At 61.4% G+C, this 18185-nt stretch overlaps 2 protein-coding genes and 1 long non-coding RNA gene across 11 annotated transcripts in view; 1 reads left to right on the top strand and 2 right to left on the bottom strand.

Moving 5' to 3' along the window:
• The window catches only part of BIN3 (bridging integrator 3), a 30315-nt gene extending 19264 nt beyond the window's left edge, over nt 1-11051 (top strand). For all 6 annotated transcript variants that reach the window (XM_038166961.2, XM_072027128.1, XM_072027126.1 and 3 more), the window contains 3 exons: nt 6177-6318; nt 7722-7856; nt 10293-11051. In XM_038166961.2, coding sequence (XP_038022889.2) covers nt 6177-6318; nt 7722-7856; nt 10293-10439 — 424 coding nt within the window. In that variant the 3' untranslated portion in view covers nt 10440-11051. The remainder of the gene's footprint in view (nt 1-6176; nt 6319-7721; nt 7857-10292) is intronic.
• A 1008-nt stretch (nt 11052-12059) lies between these two features.
• LOC139999328 (uncharacterized) lies at nt 12060-14248 on the bottom strand. Its single transcript, XR_011804712.1, has 2 exons — nt 13777-14248; nt 12060-12215 (listed from the first exon to the last, which is right to left on the bottom strand). It is a non-coding gene; the product is annotated as an uncharacterized lncRNA (long non-coding RNA).
• A 377-nt stretch (nt 14249-14625) lies between these two features.
• On the bottom strand, nt 14626-17913 carry C23H8orf58 (chromosome 23 C8orf58 homolog). Of its 4 annotated transcripts, XM_038166923.2 has the most exons (7): nt 17786-17888; nt 16832-16949; nt 15837-16315; nt 15613-15750; nt 15446-15524; nt 15018-15121; nt 14626-14926 (listed from the first exon to the last, which is right to left on the bottom strand). In XM_038166923.2, the coding sequence occupies exons 2-7, from the start codon at nt 16875-16877 to the stop codon at nt 14843-14845; spliced, it is 930 nt and encodes a 309-aa protein (XP_038022851.2). In that variant the 5' UTR covers nt 16878-16949; nt 17786-17888; the 3' UTR covers nt 14626-14842. The 4 variants fall into 4 exon arrangements, with proteins under 4 accessions (XP_038022851.2, XP_038022850.2, XP_038022853.2 ...); XM_038166922.2 differs by lacking the exon at nt 16832-16949 and having other exon boundaries at nt 17786-17913; XM_038166925.2 differs by lacking the exons at nt 16832-16949; nt 17786-17888 and adding an exon at nt 17191-17731.
• Nucleotides 17914-18185: the final 272 nt, after the last annotated feature.

Below are 18185 nucleotides of genomic sequence, written 5' to 3'. Positions count from 1 at the left end.
TCTCCAGCCAGGCTCGGTGCCGGATCCCTCTCCAAAATGTGCCCATCCCCAGTTTTGGAACTAAAACCTTAGCTGCTGACCCCATTGCTCCGGGAGCAGCTTTCCCCCTTTCCCCCCTTTCCCTCCCTGCCACCAGGAGCTCACTTCAGCCTCGCGGTGCGTCACGGCTCGCTCGTGCCTCGGCACCGCAGCGGTTTTGCCACCCAGTTGACAAAAAATCGGGTTGTTGACAAAAAATTCACCTCCGCCTGCCCAATTTCCAGCAGCTCTGAGCGGTGTCGGTGTCGCAGGCTGTCCCCCCCAAACATTTTAGGGTCGCCGCTGCGCCAAACAGCTCCTGAAACCCGGAGCTCTGCTGCTTTTGTTAGGGGAACGGAGCAGGCGAGCGAAAATAAAATAAAATGACTTTAATATGACAGTAAGTGTTGCAAATTGCTGAATAACAATTTTAGTTTAGCTTTGACACAGGCTGGGGTTTTTTTTTATGCGTGTTTTTTTTTCTTAAAGTTGTTGTTTCTGCCCAAATCTGAAAGTCAAAATCCCTGCGTACCGCTCCGCGCGTGAGGTTACGCCGCGGCGCCGCCGGTCGGGGGATGTTTGGTGACTCAAGCATCGCCCTGGTCGCCCATCAGCGGCCAGAAATCCTCGGTTATTTAGGAAAAAAAACACACATGAAGATAAAAGAAAAAAAAAAACAACACAGGCTTGTGCAGTGGAATTGTGTTGCTTATTATCTAGATTGTCCTCATGAAAGATACATTAACTTCTTCTTCCAGCATTCTGTTAAAATTGGAAGAAGGGCTCGTGCGTCTGAAATCTTCCCTTTTTTTTTCATTTTTTTTCCCCCAACTGAACAAGAATACCTTTTATTTTTTTTTTTCCCTGCAAACCTCGCCTTGTGTTTTAAACCCCAGCCAAGCTTCAGCTCGAGGTGACGGAGCCGTTCCTGCGTCGCCGCTGTCGTTCGGCTCGGGGCGGAGGCGCAGGAGGGGCAAAACCCTTTTGGGGGCATCCCTGTAGGGTCGGCCCCATCCTCGGTTAAATGGACATGAGGGTGTTTACTTCAGCACCCTGGCTCCTTTCCAGCCCTGGCAATCCTCTCCAACTTCCCAAATTTCCATTGGACTCCACTGGGGTGGTTTTTTTTTTTCCCTTTTCCTGCCCTTTGGCACCTGCGAGCGGTTGCTGCGTGCTCTTCAACGGCTCCCGCCCCCCGCCTGCAGAGGCTGCGCCTCGGTGCCGAACAGAAAATGAACCCAAAATCGCTCCCTTTTCCCTCCTTTCTGAACCTCCAGCAGCATAGGTACGTGCGTGGACGAGCCAGGAACATTTCTGAGGAGCCCAAGGGTCCTTTTGGAGGCTGATGAGAAGCAGGAGAGAAACGCAAAGCTTGCGCCTCCCCTTGTCCTGCTGCCGGAGAAAACCCGGCGACGTTTCGGGGATAAAAGTTTGGGATTAATGCAAGCTGCCTCGGGGAGCTCTGATTTCCAGCTAGGTAGGGCTTCCCCGCTCCGAAACGGCTCTCCCCAGCCTCTCCCAAACTGGCTTTGACCTAGAAACGGGCTCTGCTCCGCCAGCTGCGCTTTATTAGGGCTTCACTGGTGGTCTTCTGTGGTTTATTAGCCAAAGACACAGATAAGTAGAAGCCAAGCAATTAGCGGGGCTGTAATCAGAGGCACATGTGCAGCGCAGGCTCCACTCTGCTGGTAGGTTTGGGGGAAATATATTAGGTTAAACCCCGCAGAAGGAAGCAGCAGTGGATTTAAAGGGGGCTTGGGCTGGGGATTGGGGAGCTGGGGGAGGACAGGGGGGATCCGCACCCCTCCTGGAGCCCGAATTCACGCCGGATTGGGTTTTTTTGGGGCACGGCGGGTGGAAAGCAGCTGGATTTTTGCTTCCCTCTCCCTGTTCCCAGCGAGGTGCCTTCGGGGCTGATGGCAGACCGTGTGCTGTCACCTCGGTGTCCCTTCTGAGGAAGGAAGCGGCTTAGGGGAGCCAGGTGGTTTGGAGATCCCCAGCCTTTAATGCCTTTGGCGTTGGGAGCCGCTTTTATTCCCCCAGCCTCTCGGTTTAACCAGCTCCATCCGTCTGAGCAGCAGCCACGGTGTCACCACGGTGTCACCACGGTGCCACCGTCCCCCTGTCCCCATCCCCCTGCTGCAGCAATTCCCTTAAAGCCAAACACCAGTCCTAAAACCCAGCATTTCGCCCCCAGATCCCATCCGGGGAGGCAAAAACCACCCCGAGGGGAGCGGCCGAGCCCCCGTGGCCGTGCGCACACGAGGGTCTGGGGGCTCCTCACCCCTCCAGCCCCCCTGAGCCCTCACCCTGCACGTCCCCCCCTGGCAGCAGCGGCGCTCGAGGAGCCCCAGGGGTGCCGGGGACCGGAAAAGGAAAAGCAGCTTTCGTGTCCTTACGAGCCCCTAATGAGGATTTCACGCACAAAGCTAGCCACACGGCTGCCCCACACCCCCCCCCCCACATCGACCCGTGGCTCTTAGCCTAAATCCCCAGCCCGCTTGGGGTATTTTTATTTTCATTTTATTTTATTTTATATATTTTTTTTTCTGGCTCGGAAGGGCTGCTTTTCATTTCCCCTTCCTGGTGGGCGGACGGGCCCACGACGGACGGCGTGGGCACGGGCTGAGGCATGGCAGGCATCCCCCAGCATAGCCCGCATGCTTCGGCCTCGCTGAGCCTTCCTCGTGCCCCTCCTCCTCCTCCTCCTCCTCCCCTTCTGCGTCTCCGTCGCTCTTTGTCCCCCCGTACCCGGTGCTACCCCTGCACAATTGCTTTTGATTTTATTTCCCAAGCCCCAAGGATGAGCGCACGTGCGTGCCAGCCTGGTCGTGCTCAGGGCACCTGCAAAATGGGGAGGAAAAAGAAATTTTAGCATCCTTTTTCCCTGCGCCTCGAGCCCTTTTCTCAATTTTAATTACGGGAGGCTGGAGCAGAGCCGAGGTGGCAACGGTGTTGATAATTCAGAGAACGGGGTGAATTCTTATTTTTTTCCTTAAAAAAAATTAAAAATACATTATTTTTTCAGGGTTAAACCGCCACCCTAAGAGGAGCTCACCCTGGCGGGCAGCGGGGAGGCAGGAATTGGGATTTCCTTTTGGTTATCCCCTCCTATCTCCCCTCACCTGCTCCTCCTAAGCTGCCTGCGCCGTAATCCGCTGCCTAAAAAGTGACAAGGAGCGGCGGCAGCTTATTCTGCAAGCTGCTTTCGTGGCCGGGGCCCTAATGCCCCGTGCTGCTGCTGTTTCACCTCCCCTCCCCTGTGTTTTCAGCACCGTACCCATTAAATTTTCTCGGAGCCAGCCCCAATTTTGGCTGCTTTGTGTTCAAAGCGGGGCACGGAGCAAGAGGCTGGGGTCTGGGCGTGTTTTTGGCTCTCCGAAGCACTTGGGGAAAGATTTGGGATGCTCACGGGGTTGTTGGGGCAGGGATTGGGAGGCAGGGGGACGTGCTGGGGGCTTTTGGGGGCTTTTTTTGCTTTCCACCAGGAGGGTTTGTGATTAACACATGGGATGTTTGTGCGGCCACTCACCCTTTGGTTACGTCCTGGGAATAATTTGGCAGGCGCAGGGATCCTCCTCTCGCCCTCTGATTGATGCTAGGGACAAAAAAAGGGGAAAAAAAATGATCGAGTTGATGCTAGGGACAAAAAAAAGGGGGAAAAAAATGATGGAGTGGATGCTAGGGACCAGAAAACGATCCAGCCTTTTTCGCTTTCCAACCAGATTTAACTTCAAAGCGCGTGGAAACTATGTCGCCGATGGTCTCCTGCGCTCTCCCTCGCTGCGTTTCGGAGCCAAAGGCTTTGCTCTCGCCCTGCGGGACGGGGCTTGTCGGATGTAAAAGGGCTGCACGCTAATTCTCCGCTCCTCTCGGTGCCTCTTTTCATGTGTGAGCAGCGGGGAAGTGCCGAAAAAGCTTGAGAACGCTCTCAAAAAAGGGGAAAATCGCTGTTTAAAACCCTGTGCGTGGTGGTGACACGATGCTTGGCAGCCCCGGAGGTGGCTTTTGGTGCTCTGCCACCCCACAAGCTGGTGACGGGACCATTCCCAACCCCGTTCCTGGCTTCTCCTGCCCCATACATCGCGGGGAAGCAGCTGGGTTTGTAGGGTTGAGGCCACCCCGTCGGCACCGGGGAGGCACCCGGTAGTTCAAGGTTCTGCGCCCCCCCGTTGGGGAATTACCCCAAAAATCAAGACGTGTCCCCGTGGCCTGATGGCACTGCTCGTCCCCATTACCAGCCCATTAATAATTAGGATTATTTCTCCCGAAACTGCAGCCAGGAGCTGCTGACAAGGTCATGCTGCCGGCACCGAGCGCGTGCGCCTTTGTGCCGTGTCCACCTCAAAACCTGGGCACCCCAACCCCTCTTTCCATGCAGCCCCTTGTTCCCGTGCCACATCCTTCCCTTCCCAGCCCTTTTTGGGCACGTTTTGGGGCACCGTGCGGAAAAAGGAGGAGGATTTTTCCCCACAGCCCATGGGACGGTGAGGCTGAGCTCGGAGCCCTGCGCAACCGGGCCCCGCTGGGAGCCCCCGCAGGCTGCTGGTGGCATCCCGATGTGAGGTTTACCATAAAAAGCCATCTCGGGGCAGCAGCATCTGACACTCGGGGGGCCAGCTGGATGGCAGGGTGACGCCCGGCCGGCCTCCCGCTCCCTGATGACTTTTGCAGGTTGCACGGGGCCGTAAATTCAGCTCCCAGCTGCGCCTCCCAACCGCGGACACGCAGCGGGGGGCACCCTCCTTCCCGCTGCCAGGACGAGGGGGGCTGCCCCCACGGGTGGTTTTGGGGACCGCTACCCCCCGTGGGATGTCCTCAAGGGGGTGCACGGGGAGGTTGGGGTTGCTCTCGGGGTTTTGGGGAGCAGCTTGGGGGCATTTTGTGGCTTTGCAGGGAGCGGGGACGCCAGCGGGGTGAGCGCACGGCAGCGTGGGCGTCCTCAGCCATCGGGGCCCCGTCCTTGCTGTCAGATGTTCCCATTCCCTCGATTTTTATGACACCTTTTAATAACAGGAGGCTTCCCCTAGCCTGGCCCTCCTGTTTGGGGTGGGGAGCGCTCCTCCAGCCCTGCCATATAGGAGACGGGAGGCGTAGCAGGGAATATTTCTCCTGCTCCCTTCACCTTCACCACGCAGGGACGTTCCTAAACGCTTCGTGCCTGCTTTTTGCTTTTCGAAGCAAAATATTGGGGGAAAAAACACATTAGCGAGCTGCGCACGCACAAGGAAACGGGGAAAAAGTGCAATTTTTGTTTTCCTCTTTGCTTTGCTCGCCCGAATTAACAGCATTGTTCTCCGGGGCAGCTTCCGTCCCCGTCCCAGATAAGGCAGCTTTGGGAGAGAGGGGGAAAGCCGTTAAAAATACGGAATTAATGGTAAAACCAGAAGGGCTGGCAGGCAAGCCCAGAAGCAGGTTGGGACCTTCCGAGCGCTTTTACCAGGCTTCCCAAATCGGGCGAGATTTTTTTCTATTAGTTGTTGAAAAACACACCCCGAAACACGAGGATGGACCCTACAAAAACCCCAAAACCTTGGCAAGGGCTCACAAATCGTGTCTATGCCTTTCTTTCAGCCTCCTGGAGGAACCTCAGGAAAGCTTTTGGGTTGGGGCCGGGCTGCGCTGACCCCCCTGGGTGTTTTTCTCAATCCTGGCCCTGCACGGGGCTGAATTTTGGACAGGAACGGGGCCGGCAGAGCAGGGATTGCAGCTCCCGGCCGTGCTTCTCCTCCATCCCCTGCATTTTGCCGTGCCGGGGCCGTATCCTGAGCCCTCTCAGCACCTCCCAGGGCTTCGTTGGCTTCTCCTGGCCCGTGGTGGTGCAGCTGTTGGAAGGAGCTGCGGGAGATCTGAAGGGCTTTGTAGCACAACAACGATGCGTGACCAAGTGGGGATTTAGGGGCACTTTTTCCCCAGCTCCCACCTGTAGGGACAGCAGTGGGGCCGCCGAGTGACCCCTTTGCAATTTGGGGGGCTTTGGGGTGGCAGATTCCCTAGGGGGGCTTTGGGGTGGCACATTTACCCGGGGGTTTTTGGGGTGGCGCATTTCCCTGGGGGTTTTTGGGGTGGCACATTCCCCCGGGGAGGCTTTGGGGTGGCAGCTTGTCCTCGGTGCCTCGTCCCCGCTCAACCCCCTCCTGTGTTTTTCTCCCTGGCAGGTTCAGCAGCGTTTTCCCCAGCCTGAACATGGCAGTGAAGCGCCGCGAGCAAGCCCTGCAGGACTACAAACGCCTGCAGTCCAAGGTGGAGAAGTACGAGGAGAAGGAGAGAACCGGCCCCGTCCTCGCCAAGCTGCACCAGGTACGGCCCCGAAGCCTTGGGGCAACCCCGGCCACGAGTTTCGTGGCCACTCGGGAGCCCCGATGGGTTCAGGTGGATCTCTTTCAAAGCCACGCTGAGCTTTCTGGTTTTAAAATGAAGGGAAATAAAAAAATCCATGGGAAGAGAAAAACGTTGGGATGAGCAGGAGGAATTCCCCTCGCCCTCAGCGCCTGCCCGAGCAGCTGTAGGCAGGGAGCGGAGCCTCCCGAGCCGTCGTGTTTGCCACCTGTTGCACAAAAAAAAAAGAAAAAAAAAAAGAAAAAATTCGTCCTGGAAAATCGCAGTAATCGGTCACCAGGCAGCTTCGCCAGATTCCCCTTTTTCTCTCCCAAATCTGAGCAGAATCGCCCCGATTTTCTTTGGAAATTCTCACCCCAAGCAGAAGGTTTGCGGGATCCTGGGAGGAGCCGGGTGGCTTTCCCGGGTGCCAGAAGAGCGTGGATTTTTTCTGATGGCAAAAAATGAAGTTTTGTGTTAAAGAACAGCCCCGGCGGCGCTGACAAAAGAGACCTCAGCTTTAGCCGTAAGCCGCTTACTTTGCTCAGCCTCGGTGCCTAAAGCTGCGGCTGGAAAACTGCGAGCGCTTTTGTCCTGGTGATTAAGCAGGTTTTAGTTATTTCGTGTTTTTTTTTCCCCCTAATGAACTTCCCTGTGATATAATTCCCCCCCCATCTGCAAAGACAGCTCACCGCGGCGTGAGCTCAGACGCCCGCTGCTCTCCAGAAACCCCAAATTTGGTGTCCCCGAATTTGGTGGCAAACTGGGGAATCTCAGCAAGGGCTCACCGTCGAGTTTTGTGCCTTTTTGAGCCCAAAACCTGGTGCTGCTCAACACTGGACGAGTTCAAACCCTCCTCCCTGGTGAATTAAAATGCTCCCCGTCCCAGCCTTTCTGCCCCGTTCCTCCCCGACCCCAAATTTTCTCCTTTCCACCCAGCGTCGCGCATGGGGTTTTTTGGCACCCCGGTGCCCCCCCGCCCGTCGGAATTGCGGCAGGATTAAGCGGCAGACTTGGCCGGGTCTAATATTTCACTGCCCACCCCCTCCTGCCCTTTTCCACACCATCCCGGAGACATTTCCCTTTCTCCCCACGCTTCTGTTTAAAGAAGCCGGGTGGGCTCGCTCAGCTGAAGGTCACGGGCGAAAGAGGAGAGGGGGGGGGGGGAGAAGCTGGCGATGCTCTTGGGGATGACAGGGGGTGAGGATGGGGGGACACAGCCCTGGGGGACACAGCCCTGGGGGATACAGCCCTGGGGGACACAGCCCTGGGTTTTCCCGATGGCCTGGGGCCCAAAATTTGGGTTTTTTGGTCACCATCCTCGCAGCTCTGCCCATTCAGGGCTTTCCCCAACTTTTTGGCTCCCCTCCCGTCTCGTTTTCCAGGCCCGCGAGGAGCTGCGGCCGGTGAAGGAGGACTTCGAGGCCAAAAACAAGCAGCTCCTGGAGGAGATGCCCAAATTTTACAGCAGCCGCATCGATTACTTCAAGCCCAGCTTCGAGTCCCTGGTCCGGGCGCAGGTGAGATGAGCTCCAGGGGTCCCCCCGAAATCCCCACTGCTGCTCCTGGGGATGGTTCCCGATCCCCGTGCCGCCGCCTGGCTGGGTGCTGGGGATGCTTTTCTCACCGTTCCCATCACAATCAGGAGCAGGGGGCCCTGTGTTCCAGCCGTGGCAGCTGAAACGAGCAGACTCCCTGGAGCCACGGCCAAATTTCGCCGACCTCTTCCCCCTGCCAAGCTACGCCAACCCTCCCCGGCCGCTCGTTTGTGGGTGGCTCGTTTGGCACCCAGACCTTGAAACCCAAACGGCCGCCTGCCCTGTCTGGGCAGCAAGGGAGCTGCTGGCGCTTTCCCCGGAGAGCAGCCTTGCCCAAAATGTCCCAAATGTCCCTGCCTCCTTGGTTTTTTCTGCCTCCTGCTCATCAGAAACCCAGTGTGGATTCTGGGGTGAGCTGGAGCAGGGTGCCCCGAGCAGGGTGCCCCAAGCAGGGTACCCAGAGCAAGGTGTAGGGTACCCCGGCACCCCACCCTGCTGCTCCTACAAGCCTCATTTGTGCCCCCCACCCCGTTCCTCACCCCCCAAGGGGCTGCGCAGCGTTTCCCCTGCTGCAGATGGCTGAAAAAAAAAGGCAAAAAAGCAAAAAAAAAAGCAAAAAAAAAAAAAAAAAAAGGGAAGTGGCTTGCCCAAGGTAACTTAATGAGTCAGTGGCGAGCCAGGAATAGCACCCGGGAGCCCTGAGTCACTGCTCACCTGCAGGGGGCTGGCCAGGGGGATGGTGGCAGGGGTGCTGTGACCGTGGCCCCATCCCTAAACCCATCCCTGAACCCATTAAATCCCAATCCCATCCCATCCCATCCCATCCCATCCCATCCCATCCCATCCCGGGGCTGAGCTCTGCCTCCACGCCTCACTGAGCAGCTTTTTGGGGCTTTTTCACTGCTCGGTGCAATTTCTATTTTCTTCCCCCCCCTGCCCCTACCTCTAGCAGCGATCGCTCGAGGAGCACAGCCCACGGGGGCTGCCCTGTGGGGCCACGGCTCTCAAGGAACCGGGGTGTGCCGGGCCCCGTGGTGCTCGGAGACCTCATCCCCGGGGCAAAACTGCCACGTGGAGGCAGATCTGGTGTGAAACTGCTGAGTTTTCCTTTTATTTATGGCCCTGGAAAAAGTACGGGGCTGAAATTAGACAGGGATGGGCTGGGAACGGGGATTAGGAACAGGGACTGGGATCAGGGACTGGGATCAGGGAATGGGAACAGGGATTAGGAACAGGGACTGGGATCAGGGACTGGGAACAAGGACTGGCTGCTAAGCTTCTCCCCTACAAGAAAGGAGAAAAAACCAGCCCTAGAGCAGCAGCTGTAGGATTTTGACCCTCAGCAGCCCCTCCGGTGCCGTCGTGCCAAGCGCTTGGGTTCCCATGGCACAGCTTGGAGCCGGGTGTGCCCTGACGGCGTGCCACGAGGGAGCAGAGCCTCCAACACCCCCCACCAAATGCTTCTGTCCACCCACGTGCCCGGGCTGAGCCGACGGAGACAAATATTTCCCCGCCTGGGGGCTTTGAAGTGGCCCCGTGGAGATGAAAGGGGGAGCGGCGGTGCCCCGGCGGCGGCTCGAGGAACACTTCCTCCCCTCGCCGTGCTTTGTTTTCCAGCTAGATGCGATCCTGCTCCGGCTTCGTGGCGGAGCTGGGAATTAAACGGGGATTTGGAGCCTGGCTGTATGGCCACGGTGGGCTCGGGGCCTTTGGCAGCAGCCCCGGGGCTTTGTTTTGTGCAGGACCTACGGTAACGCGCGCGTTGTAAATAGGATCTATAGAAAATGGGGAGAACACGGTGTCCCGAAACAGAATTAGTTCAAGACAGGTGTGCTCGGGGCCTTTGGCTCCGTCTCAAACGCGAGCTGGGGATGGGATTCGAGGGGACGTGGCTGGAGCTTCGGGCAGCCGGGGCTGGAAAAGTACTGAGCCACCAGCAGGCAGCAGGTACAGGGCCACCAGAGGGGTGACACCGCAGTGTCCCCATCTCCTGGTGATGCTCCGGGGGCTCATGTCCCACCCGGAGCCCCCCCAGATGGCCAGGACCCCGTTTGAGGCAGCCACCCCACAAATCCCTACTGGGAAGGCTCTGGGTCCTACTGGGAGAGGCGTTTCCCCGAGGGGACCCGGAGAAACAGCGCCTCCTGCGCAGACAGCCTCAGCTGGGAGGGGTTTTGGGGGGGGAAAAACAGCACCCAAAATATTTGCCCGGGCTTTATTTGGCCCCGTGGCATCGTGCGCCCTGCTGGCGGAGATGCGGGGTCCCCCGGAGGTTTTGGAGGCAGTGCCACCAGTGCCGGGGAGGGGACATCCCAGCTGGATGCAGGGGGACCCCGTTAACATGGGGGGGACCCCATTAACACAGGGAGGACCCCCAGCTTTGCTCACTTGCCCCCTATTTTTTTTTTCCTCCCCCAGGTTGTCTACTACACGGAGATGCACAAAATTTTTGGGGACCTCTCGGCGCAGATTGACCAGCCCGGGCTGAGCGACGAGCAGAGGGAGCGGGAGAACGAAGCCAAGCTGAGCGAGCTGCGGGCGCTCTCCATCGTGGCCGACGACTGAGGGATGGGGAGGGCGGGGGGGGGACCCGTAACGGGGCTGGGGATGGAGCCCCCCAGCTCCTGAGCCCCCTCCCTGCCTTGTCCCGGGGTGCAGGGATGGATGGTGGAGGGTTTAAAGCTCTGCCAGGGGGGCTCCTGCAAGAGCACGGCCTCCCCCAGCTGCTACGAGGCTGCGGGATGGGGTGGCCGTGGGCATCCTGATCCCATTTCTGCCCTCCTAATTTTTGGGAGCCCGGTTTCTCGTTAAATAGGTGGTTGTGGGGCAGCTCAGGTGGAAAAAGGAGCAGGCTGCGCCCTCCTGCCCTGACCCAGCACCCTGCTGGCTCCCCGTGCCAGGATCCAGCCCAGGCTCCTTGCCTGTAGGGTGCTGGTTTGGTGCCTTAAGAGGAGCCCGGTGCCCCCGGGGGGAGGGCAGAAGCGTTCAGATTCCCATGGGATGCATTTTTGGGGAGCTGAGCATTCGAGGAGGAGGGTGAGGGGTTCCCTGCTGAATGCAGCCCGTTCCCTGCAGGAGCCGTGCAAAGTGCCTCGGTGGAGCCCTCACCCGACCAAACACTGTTAAAGGAAAGAGATTGTGGACGGGAGAGATTAAATCCGAGAGAGATTAAATCCAGACACCGTGCTGGGGCTGCTGATTTCCATGGGGCCACCCTACAGTTGTAGGATCACTCACCCTGGAGCTGGGGGGGCCCCGTGCCAAGCTGGGAGCGCAAAACCCCGGGGCTAAAAACGTGCAAAAAAATGAAAAGAGGGCGAAAAACATCAAATCCAGGAAAAGGGGGAGGGAGCAGGGCGCACAGAGGGTCCCGGGGCAGCAGAGGGGGGTGTTGGAGCAGGTTTTGGGCTTCCCAAAAGTTTTTTTGCAGGGCAGGCACCGGGGCGCGCGGTGCCGCTGCGCCGGGCTGCTGCCGCCCTCTGCTGCCACCAGGCAGCACTGCGGGGCCGGGAGGGGGACACGGAGCTGGCACTGCCCCAAAATTGACCAAATTTATTGAGGGGTCGTGGTTTTAAGGGGTAGAGAGGGGCTGCGCTGAGCTGGAGAGGGGTTGGAAGGGGAAAAGGGGATGGAACAGCCACGGGGTGAAACCTGAAGGGACGCCAGGAACCATCCCCGGTTAAACACAAGGCGCTGCTGCCACTTTTACAGCCTGAAACTGAATTAAATCCGGCGTTTAGGGCTTTCTCTCTGCCCTAACACCCCTCTTCCCCAACACCCCAGCTTGCCAGGGGGCTTTTGGGTTTGGGATAGCTGTTGGAGGGCTCCCTCCCTGCTCCATCCGGGGGCTCCAACGCCCCGGCACCAGGAGGATCCTCTCCATGTCCTGGTGGTGGAGGCAGCCCCAGAAATTCCAGTCGAGGTAGACGAAGGCCAGGAGGGTGCCCAGGGGCAGGGTGGTGCTGGGGGTGCAGCTCCTGGGGCTGCCGAAATGGTGAGGGGGGGTGGCAGGGGCTGAGCTCACCCTGCTGCATGTGAGTCCCGCTTCTCCCCAGCTCCCCCAGCACACACGGAGCTTCCCCTCCCTGCTCCAAGCCCTCGGTGGGGTTTTAGGGGGCTGTGGGGGGCTCACCAAGTCCTGGAGGGGGGAAAAAACTCCAGCTCCAGGTGGTTGGAGGCGTCGGAGCGCAGCTCGGCACCTGGGGAGGGGCAGGAGGGAGCACCCCCAGACCTGCAGCCCCCCAGGGAAGGGCTGAGCCCCTGCTCGGTGCGGACCCAACTCCTCCTCTTCCTCCTCCGGGAGCAGCAGCAGGCTGTGTGCTGCTTGGGGGTCTCCATCTGCTAAAAAAAGGCCCTGGTTAGGTGGAAATGAAGAGGCTGCCAGTCGGGCAGGCCTCTTGCCTTCTCCAAAATGCCAAAATGTGGCCACCCACAGAAAAAGCCACCTCTGGGGACATCCAAGCTGCAACCTTAGCGGCTCAACCCATGGCACAGCCTCACCATCGCGGCTTTGTCCTCCGGTGACGGAGGCAGCGAGGTCCCCTTCTCCTCCCTGAGCTGCCCGGAGGCTTCCCACTGCTCCAGGGACACCACGCAGCCCCAGGAGCGATCCTACAGACCCTGACCGGCCTCACGAAGGCCACCTGATGTCCTCATTTTGGGGGGACACGGAGCAGAGCCCAACCTCGTGGCGCTCGCAGCCCAGCCTGCGCCACGGCTCCAAGCCAGAGCGCGGCTGGGACCGTGCCAAGCCTCCCCCCGGCACCGAGCTCTCCCTCTCCCCCCCTCAGCTGTTCCTTCCCCACCGCATCACATGCCGGGCCAGGTTTAAGCAAAATAAAATCAGTTGCCACGGTTACCCGGAGCAGGACTGCTATATATATAAAGAGAGAGAAAAATATAGAAAATATATCCGCGGTGCGGCGAGCCACGCTTTTTTTTTTTTTGCACGGGCACTGGGACAGCCCAGGAGAGAGCCGAGTGCTGCCCCTCGCCCTCCACACAGCAGTGGGGTCCCAGGAGGCATCGTAAGCCCCCTGCTCCTGGAGATGTTCCCAAAAAAAAAACACCAAAGTGCCAGCAGCTGCTCGCCACGCGGCGTTTGCGCACCCGCAGGGACGCACCCGGCGCGCTCCCGGCACGGGGCTGGACAGGAGGGCCCCGTTTCCCACAGCAGCAGCGGGTACCTGCGGGTTTCTTGCACCACCCACCAGATCCCAAAGCTGAAAGAGGTCCCAGGAGGGGGAGATTTAACCCCACACTGCGCTCCTTGATCGCTGCTGCCACTCACCACTTGGTGAACCCGCTCAGCGCATGGGGTCGGCCTTGGGATCGGGGCCGTCCAGTGATGGGGCCAATTCCCCCCCAGTGACCACGGCTTCATCCTCCTCCATCCCCAGCAGGAACTAGGGCGAGCAGGCACTGAGCCTGGGCTGCATCGTAACCGCCCCCCTTCCACCCCAAAGCCCCCATCCCCAGATTTTTTGCAGAACCCGCAGATTTTTTGCAGAACCCCCAGATTTTTTTGCAAGCCCAGGGAGGACAGCAGCAGCACCTGGGGGCACAGCAGACACCCTGGGGACATCGGGGCCGTCACCACCTCGAGGGCTGAGCTGGGCACCGAGCCCCGCAGCATCTCTGTGTTCTTTTTTTTTGGGGTACCCGGAAAACCTAAAGGTCTGCAGCAGCCCCTTGTTGGGGGGGGGGGGGGGGATTTGAGGAGAGGTAGGGGCACCGAGGCAATCTGTGATGCTCAGGGACACCTTTGACACCCAGAGCATCACCCTGAGGTGCCCAAAACACCTGTGACACCTGGAGCATCACCAGGACAAGGTGGGACACGGGGTCGGGGACAAGCGGGGGGGTGATGGAGCAGCCCCCAGGGGGGTCTCACCGCGGGTACCTGGTTGGAGAGCGTCTGCACCTTGAGCGCCTTCCATGGCACCGCCTGCCCGGGGCTGTAGGGGGGCTTCCCCCCAATTTGTGGCACCCGGCCCCTCACCACGCTGACCGGGGACTGGGGGGCACCGGGGGGGGCCCCATCAGCAGGCTGGGGAGCTGCCCCTTGCGCCCCCCACCCCGTGCGCCCCTCCTGCCTGTACCTGAGCTGGAAGAAAACCTCTTCATCCACCACCCCGAAGCACTCATGCAGGCTGCTGGCGACCCCAATGAAGACCCCGCTGCTTCTCGCCCACCTGAGGAGACCCTTGTGCCCGGGGGGGGGCTCATTTTGGGGAGGGGGAGCTCATTTTTGGGGAGGGTCCCCCCCACCTCTCCAAAAATCCACGCACCCACCTGCAGGTGCCGTGTGCCCTGCAGCAGCTCAGCAGGCACCGGGGGGGTCAGCGGTGGCCCCAGCAAGGAGGATGAGTGGGGGGGCCCTATAGGAGGGGGGGGTCAGCCAAAATTTTGGGGAGTCCCCAAAACTTCTCCAAAAATCACCGCTGCGCACCTGGGATGGGGCCCTCTGGGGGGTGGGGGGGAGGCGGCTGCTGCAGGAATTGGGCCATTTTTGGGGTGGGGGGGTAAAGGGAGGGGGGTCAGGGGATGAGGAGGGGGTGTGAGGGGATTTTGGGGCGGGGGGGGCGCAGATAAATGGGGCGGAAACGGCGCAGCCCGAGCCGCCCGCCGGAGCGCACCGCCGGATGTGACGCCAGGGGGCGAGAGCTCCAGCGTGACGTCACGGTATGGGGGGGGGGGAAGGGGGAGGTGTGACGTCATCAAGCGACAACACAGCAACCGGGCGGAGAAATCGTGGAAAAAGCTTTTTATTGGGAAAAAAAATTAAAGAGAAGGGGATGGGGGGTGCGCCTGGACGGGGACCAGCCCCGGTGCGGCGTGACGTGATTTGGAGGGGTGTGAAGTCATCTGGCAGGGTGTGATGTCATCCAGTGGGGTGTGACGTCATCCAGTGGGGTGTGACGTCATCCAGGGGTCGAGTGGGGGGGGTTGTGGGGGGGTCCCCAACCCTACCGGCAGCGGCCACCCCGCAGGGAGCGCCGGGCCAGGCGGGTGAGCAGCACCTTGACGCGCCCCCAGTGCGAGCGCCCGTCCTGCGGGGGGAGGTGGAGGTCACCGGGGGGGGTGGATGGATTGGGAGGGGGGGGCTCTGGGGACCCCCCCACCTGCCCCCAAAGCCCTTACCTTGTCTGGGGAGGGGGTCCCCGACCCGCTCTCGGAGGGCTCCAGCAGGCTGGGGGAGCTGGCGGAGTGCACCCATCTCCTGCGGCACGGTGTGGGGTCGGGGGCTGCGGGGGGATGGAGGGGGGTGGTGAAAAAACCCATATATTGGGGACAGAACCCACACGTTGGGGACAGAGATGGGGTCAGGGAGAGAACCCACTGGGGACAGAACCCGTATATTGGGGACAGAACCCACACATTGGGGACATTGATGGGGTCCCCAACATGGGTTGTCCCCGACAGAGATGGTGTCAGGGACAGAACTGAAAACAGGGACAGAAATGGGGTCAGGGACAGACCCCACACACTGGGGACAGAGACAGGGTCAGGGACAGAGCCCCCAAATTGGGGACAGAGCCCAGTGTCACCCCCACACCTGCCTCCCTCACCTGGCGCATGGCTGTCGGAGCACGAGCGCGCCCGGAACCTCTCACCCCTCCACGTGGCCGGCTCCTGCTCCCTGTGGGGCTGTGTGCGAGGAGAGGCAGGGCATGAGGACCCCATCCTCACACCCCACAAACCCCACAAGTCCCCATCCTTCAGCCCCAACCCTCACCACGCTGCCGGCGCGCCGGGCGCCCGCCGCTTGCTGCCGGAGCAGCCGGTTGTCCTGCTGCAGCCTCGCCACGCGCTCCAGCATCTGGCAGATGTGCTCCAGGTACCGCAGCCCCTGCCCCGGCACCGCCGCGTCCACCTGGGGGGTGAGAAAAAGCTCCAGGGATGTGTGGGGGCTGAGGCACCCCCTTGTTGCTCCCCCCTCCGTTGCTCCCCGGCACGCACCCCGGTTGTTTCAGGCTCCTCGGCACTGAGCTCCCGGGGGTCCCCGGCGCTGGTGCTGCGCCGGCTGAGCTGCCGCTGCCTCCTGCTGCGCTGCTGCCCCGGCTTCCTGCTGGCCGAGCGGCTGCGGAAGGGCCGGGGGGGCTCAGCGCCACGCTCCCCTCCTGGGGGGCTCTTCGGAGGGTCCCCATGGGCTGGCTGCTGGAAGCCGTCGAGGGAGAAGCTGCTCTCGGAGCCCAGCGGGGTGGAAGGCGAGTTCTCGTTGCTCGCCATCTCCACCCCGGAGTCCTCTGACTCCGATTTGAGGAGCCGCCCGCTCGCCTGGGGGCTGCCCGGGGCTGGCAAAGGCTGGGGGGGGCCCCAAGAGCCCGATTCCTCGCCGCTCATCCCCGCCGGGGGGCTCCGGGGGCTCTCGTGCAGCCGACGGTAGACGCTGGCGGACGTGCGCACCACGCAGCTCTCTGCCGTCTCCCAGGGACCATCTGCGGGGGCGAGGGCGTCGGATGGGGGTCCCCGGGGGGCACCGCAGGCAGGGCACGGCGCCAGCTGACCCCACAGAAGGGGTGCACGCAGCTGGGTGTGGGCTAGCACCGCTCCCATCGTGGCCACCAGCCCCGTGCCCTGCCCTGAGGCTGCTGGAGACGTCGCCACCTGGGGACCCCTCTCCGGAGGGAGCCCCTGGGTGGCACCGGGGGGGGTTCAGCCGACATCAGCACCCAGCTGGACTGCAGGGCTGGCTTCCCCCGCTGCAGGACGGCTCCAGGCACCTCAACTCCTCGCCCTAAATCCTCAGCCCCAGCTGGGCCGCATTCTGCAGCCACCACCCTGCACCCCAGGACACGACGGCAGCCTCAGCCCTCGCCTCCCTTCCCACCGGGACCCGGCGCAGGGCTCGGGGAGGTGGGGAGCAAAGCCTCTGCTCTTTCCCCCCCCCTCTGTGCACCCAAATCGGGGTGCAGAGCTGCCCACCCCCCCGGCCAGCCCCCCCACGCACTCACAGCAGCTGCACCTCCTCTTCCAGACGGCGCGGGAGCCACCCCACATCGCCGAGAGCCGAGTGCCGGGCGCGCGTCCCCAGCGCTGCCTTTTATACCCGCCCCAGCCGGAGCCAGAGCCCTGTATCCAGAGGCACCTCATTACCGGACTGGTTCCCAACTGGTTCCCTTTCGGGATCTGGGCTGGGTGATACTGGCTGGGCCGGTGGTTAGGGCTCCCTCCCCATCCCAGACAGGGAGGCGAGAGCCTGATTTGGGCACTTCAAGGCTGCAGGCAGACAGCCGGGTGCCGGGAGAACCTCGCCACCTCCCTGCCCTCTCCGCCCGCTCCCGGGGCTCTCTCCTGCCCCACGTCCACTCACCGCGGGTCCCTCGGGGCTCGGCAGGGCGCTGGGGACACAGCGGTGGCCTTGGGGACAATCCTGCCTTTCAGCAGCCCCCGAGGCCCGCGCGCATCCCAGCAATGCCGCTCCCACGCACCCGACTTCCACGGGCTCCCGGCGCGCTGCGTGGGCACCGCGGGACGGATCCTGCCCAGCCCCTCAGCACCCCCCCTCTGGGAAGCTTTAAAAGGGGATCGTGCCCCCGCCACCGGCTCTGTGGGAGGGGTCCTTTGGGATGCAGAGATGGGCTGGGGGTGCTAGACCTCGCCCAGCGTGGGGGAGGCGTTGACCTTGACCCCAGCACTATGGGCTTGAAGGCAAACTCCCAGCTCAGCCAACACCCTGGGGCCCCCCCAGCCTGCACAGACACCTCAAATTAGGGCTGCTGGGGGCCCCCAGGACACCCACCCAGCACAAATTAGTGCTGTCAGATCCCCTCGAACACCCACCCAGCACAGACACCATAATTTGGAGCTGCTGGGAACCCTCAGGGCCCCTCCCCAGCACTGATAACTCAGCGAGGGCCCCCTCCGGCAGGACCTCGGCACACCGGGGACCCCCCCCAAAAGCTCACCGAGCCCCCTGAGCGGCTCCACGCTGAAAGCTCCGCGGCGCCGAAGCATCCCCGGCACCGGGCAGGGCGCACGGGGCAGGGCGCACCGGGGGTGGGCGCACGGGGTAGGGCGCACGGGGTGGGCGCACGGGGCAGGGCGCACGGGGGGCCTCGGCCTCTTTATGGGGCCGGGCTGTGGGGCGGCACGGCCCCGGGGCGGGGCGGGGGCGGCCAGGAGGGGTGGGGGGAGTTTGGCCGCCCCCTGCCCGTGCTGCATCCCAGCTATGGGAGCGCTTTGGGGTTTTGGTACGGGGCGGGGAGAGCAAAGCCCCCTCCGTGCAAACAGGCACAAGGGGCAGAGATAAGAGCTCCGGGATCCTCGGCGGGACAAAGGCCCCTGATAACAGCAATAAAACGCCGA

This window comes from Anas platyrhynchos, chromosome 23 (genome assembly GCF_047663525.1).
Source record: "Anas platyrhynchos isolate ZD024472 breed Pekin duck chromosome 23, IASCAAS_PekinDuck_T2T, whole genome shotgun sequence".
In the NCBI taxonomy this organism is placed as follows: Eukaryota; Metazoa; Chordata; class Aves; order Anseriformes; family Anatidae; genus Anas; species Anas platyrhynchos.
Note: the sequence above shows the minus strand (reverse complement) of the source record. Positions and strands in the feature narration are given on the sequence as shown.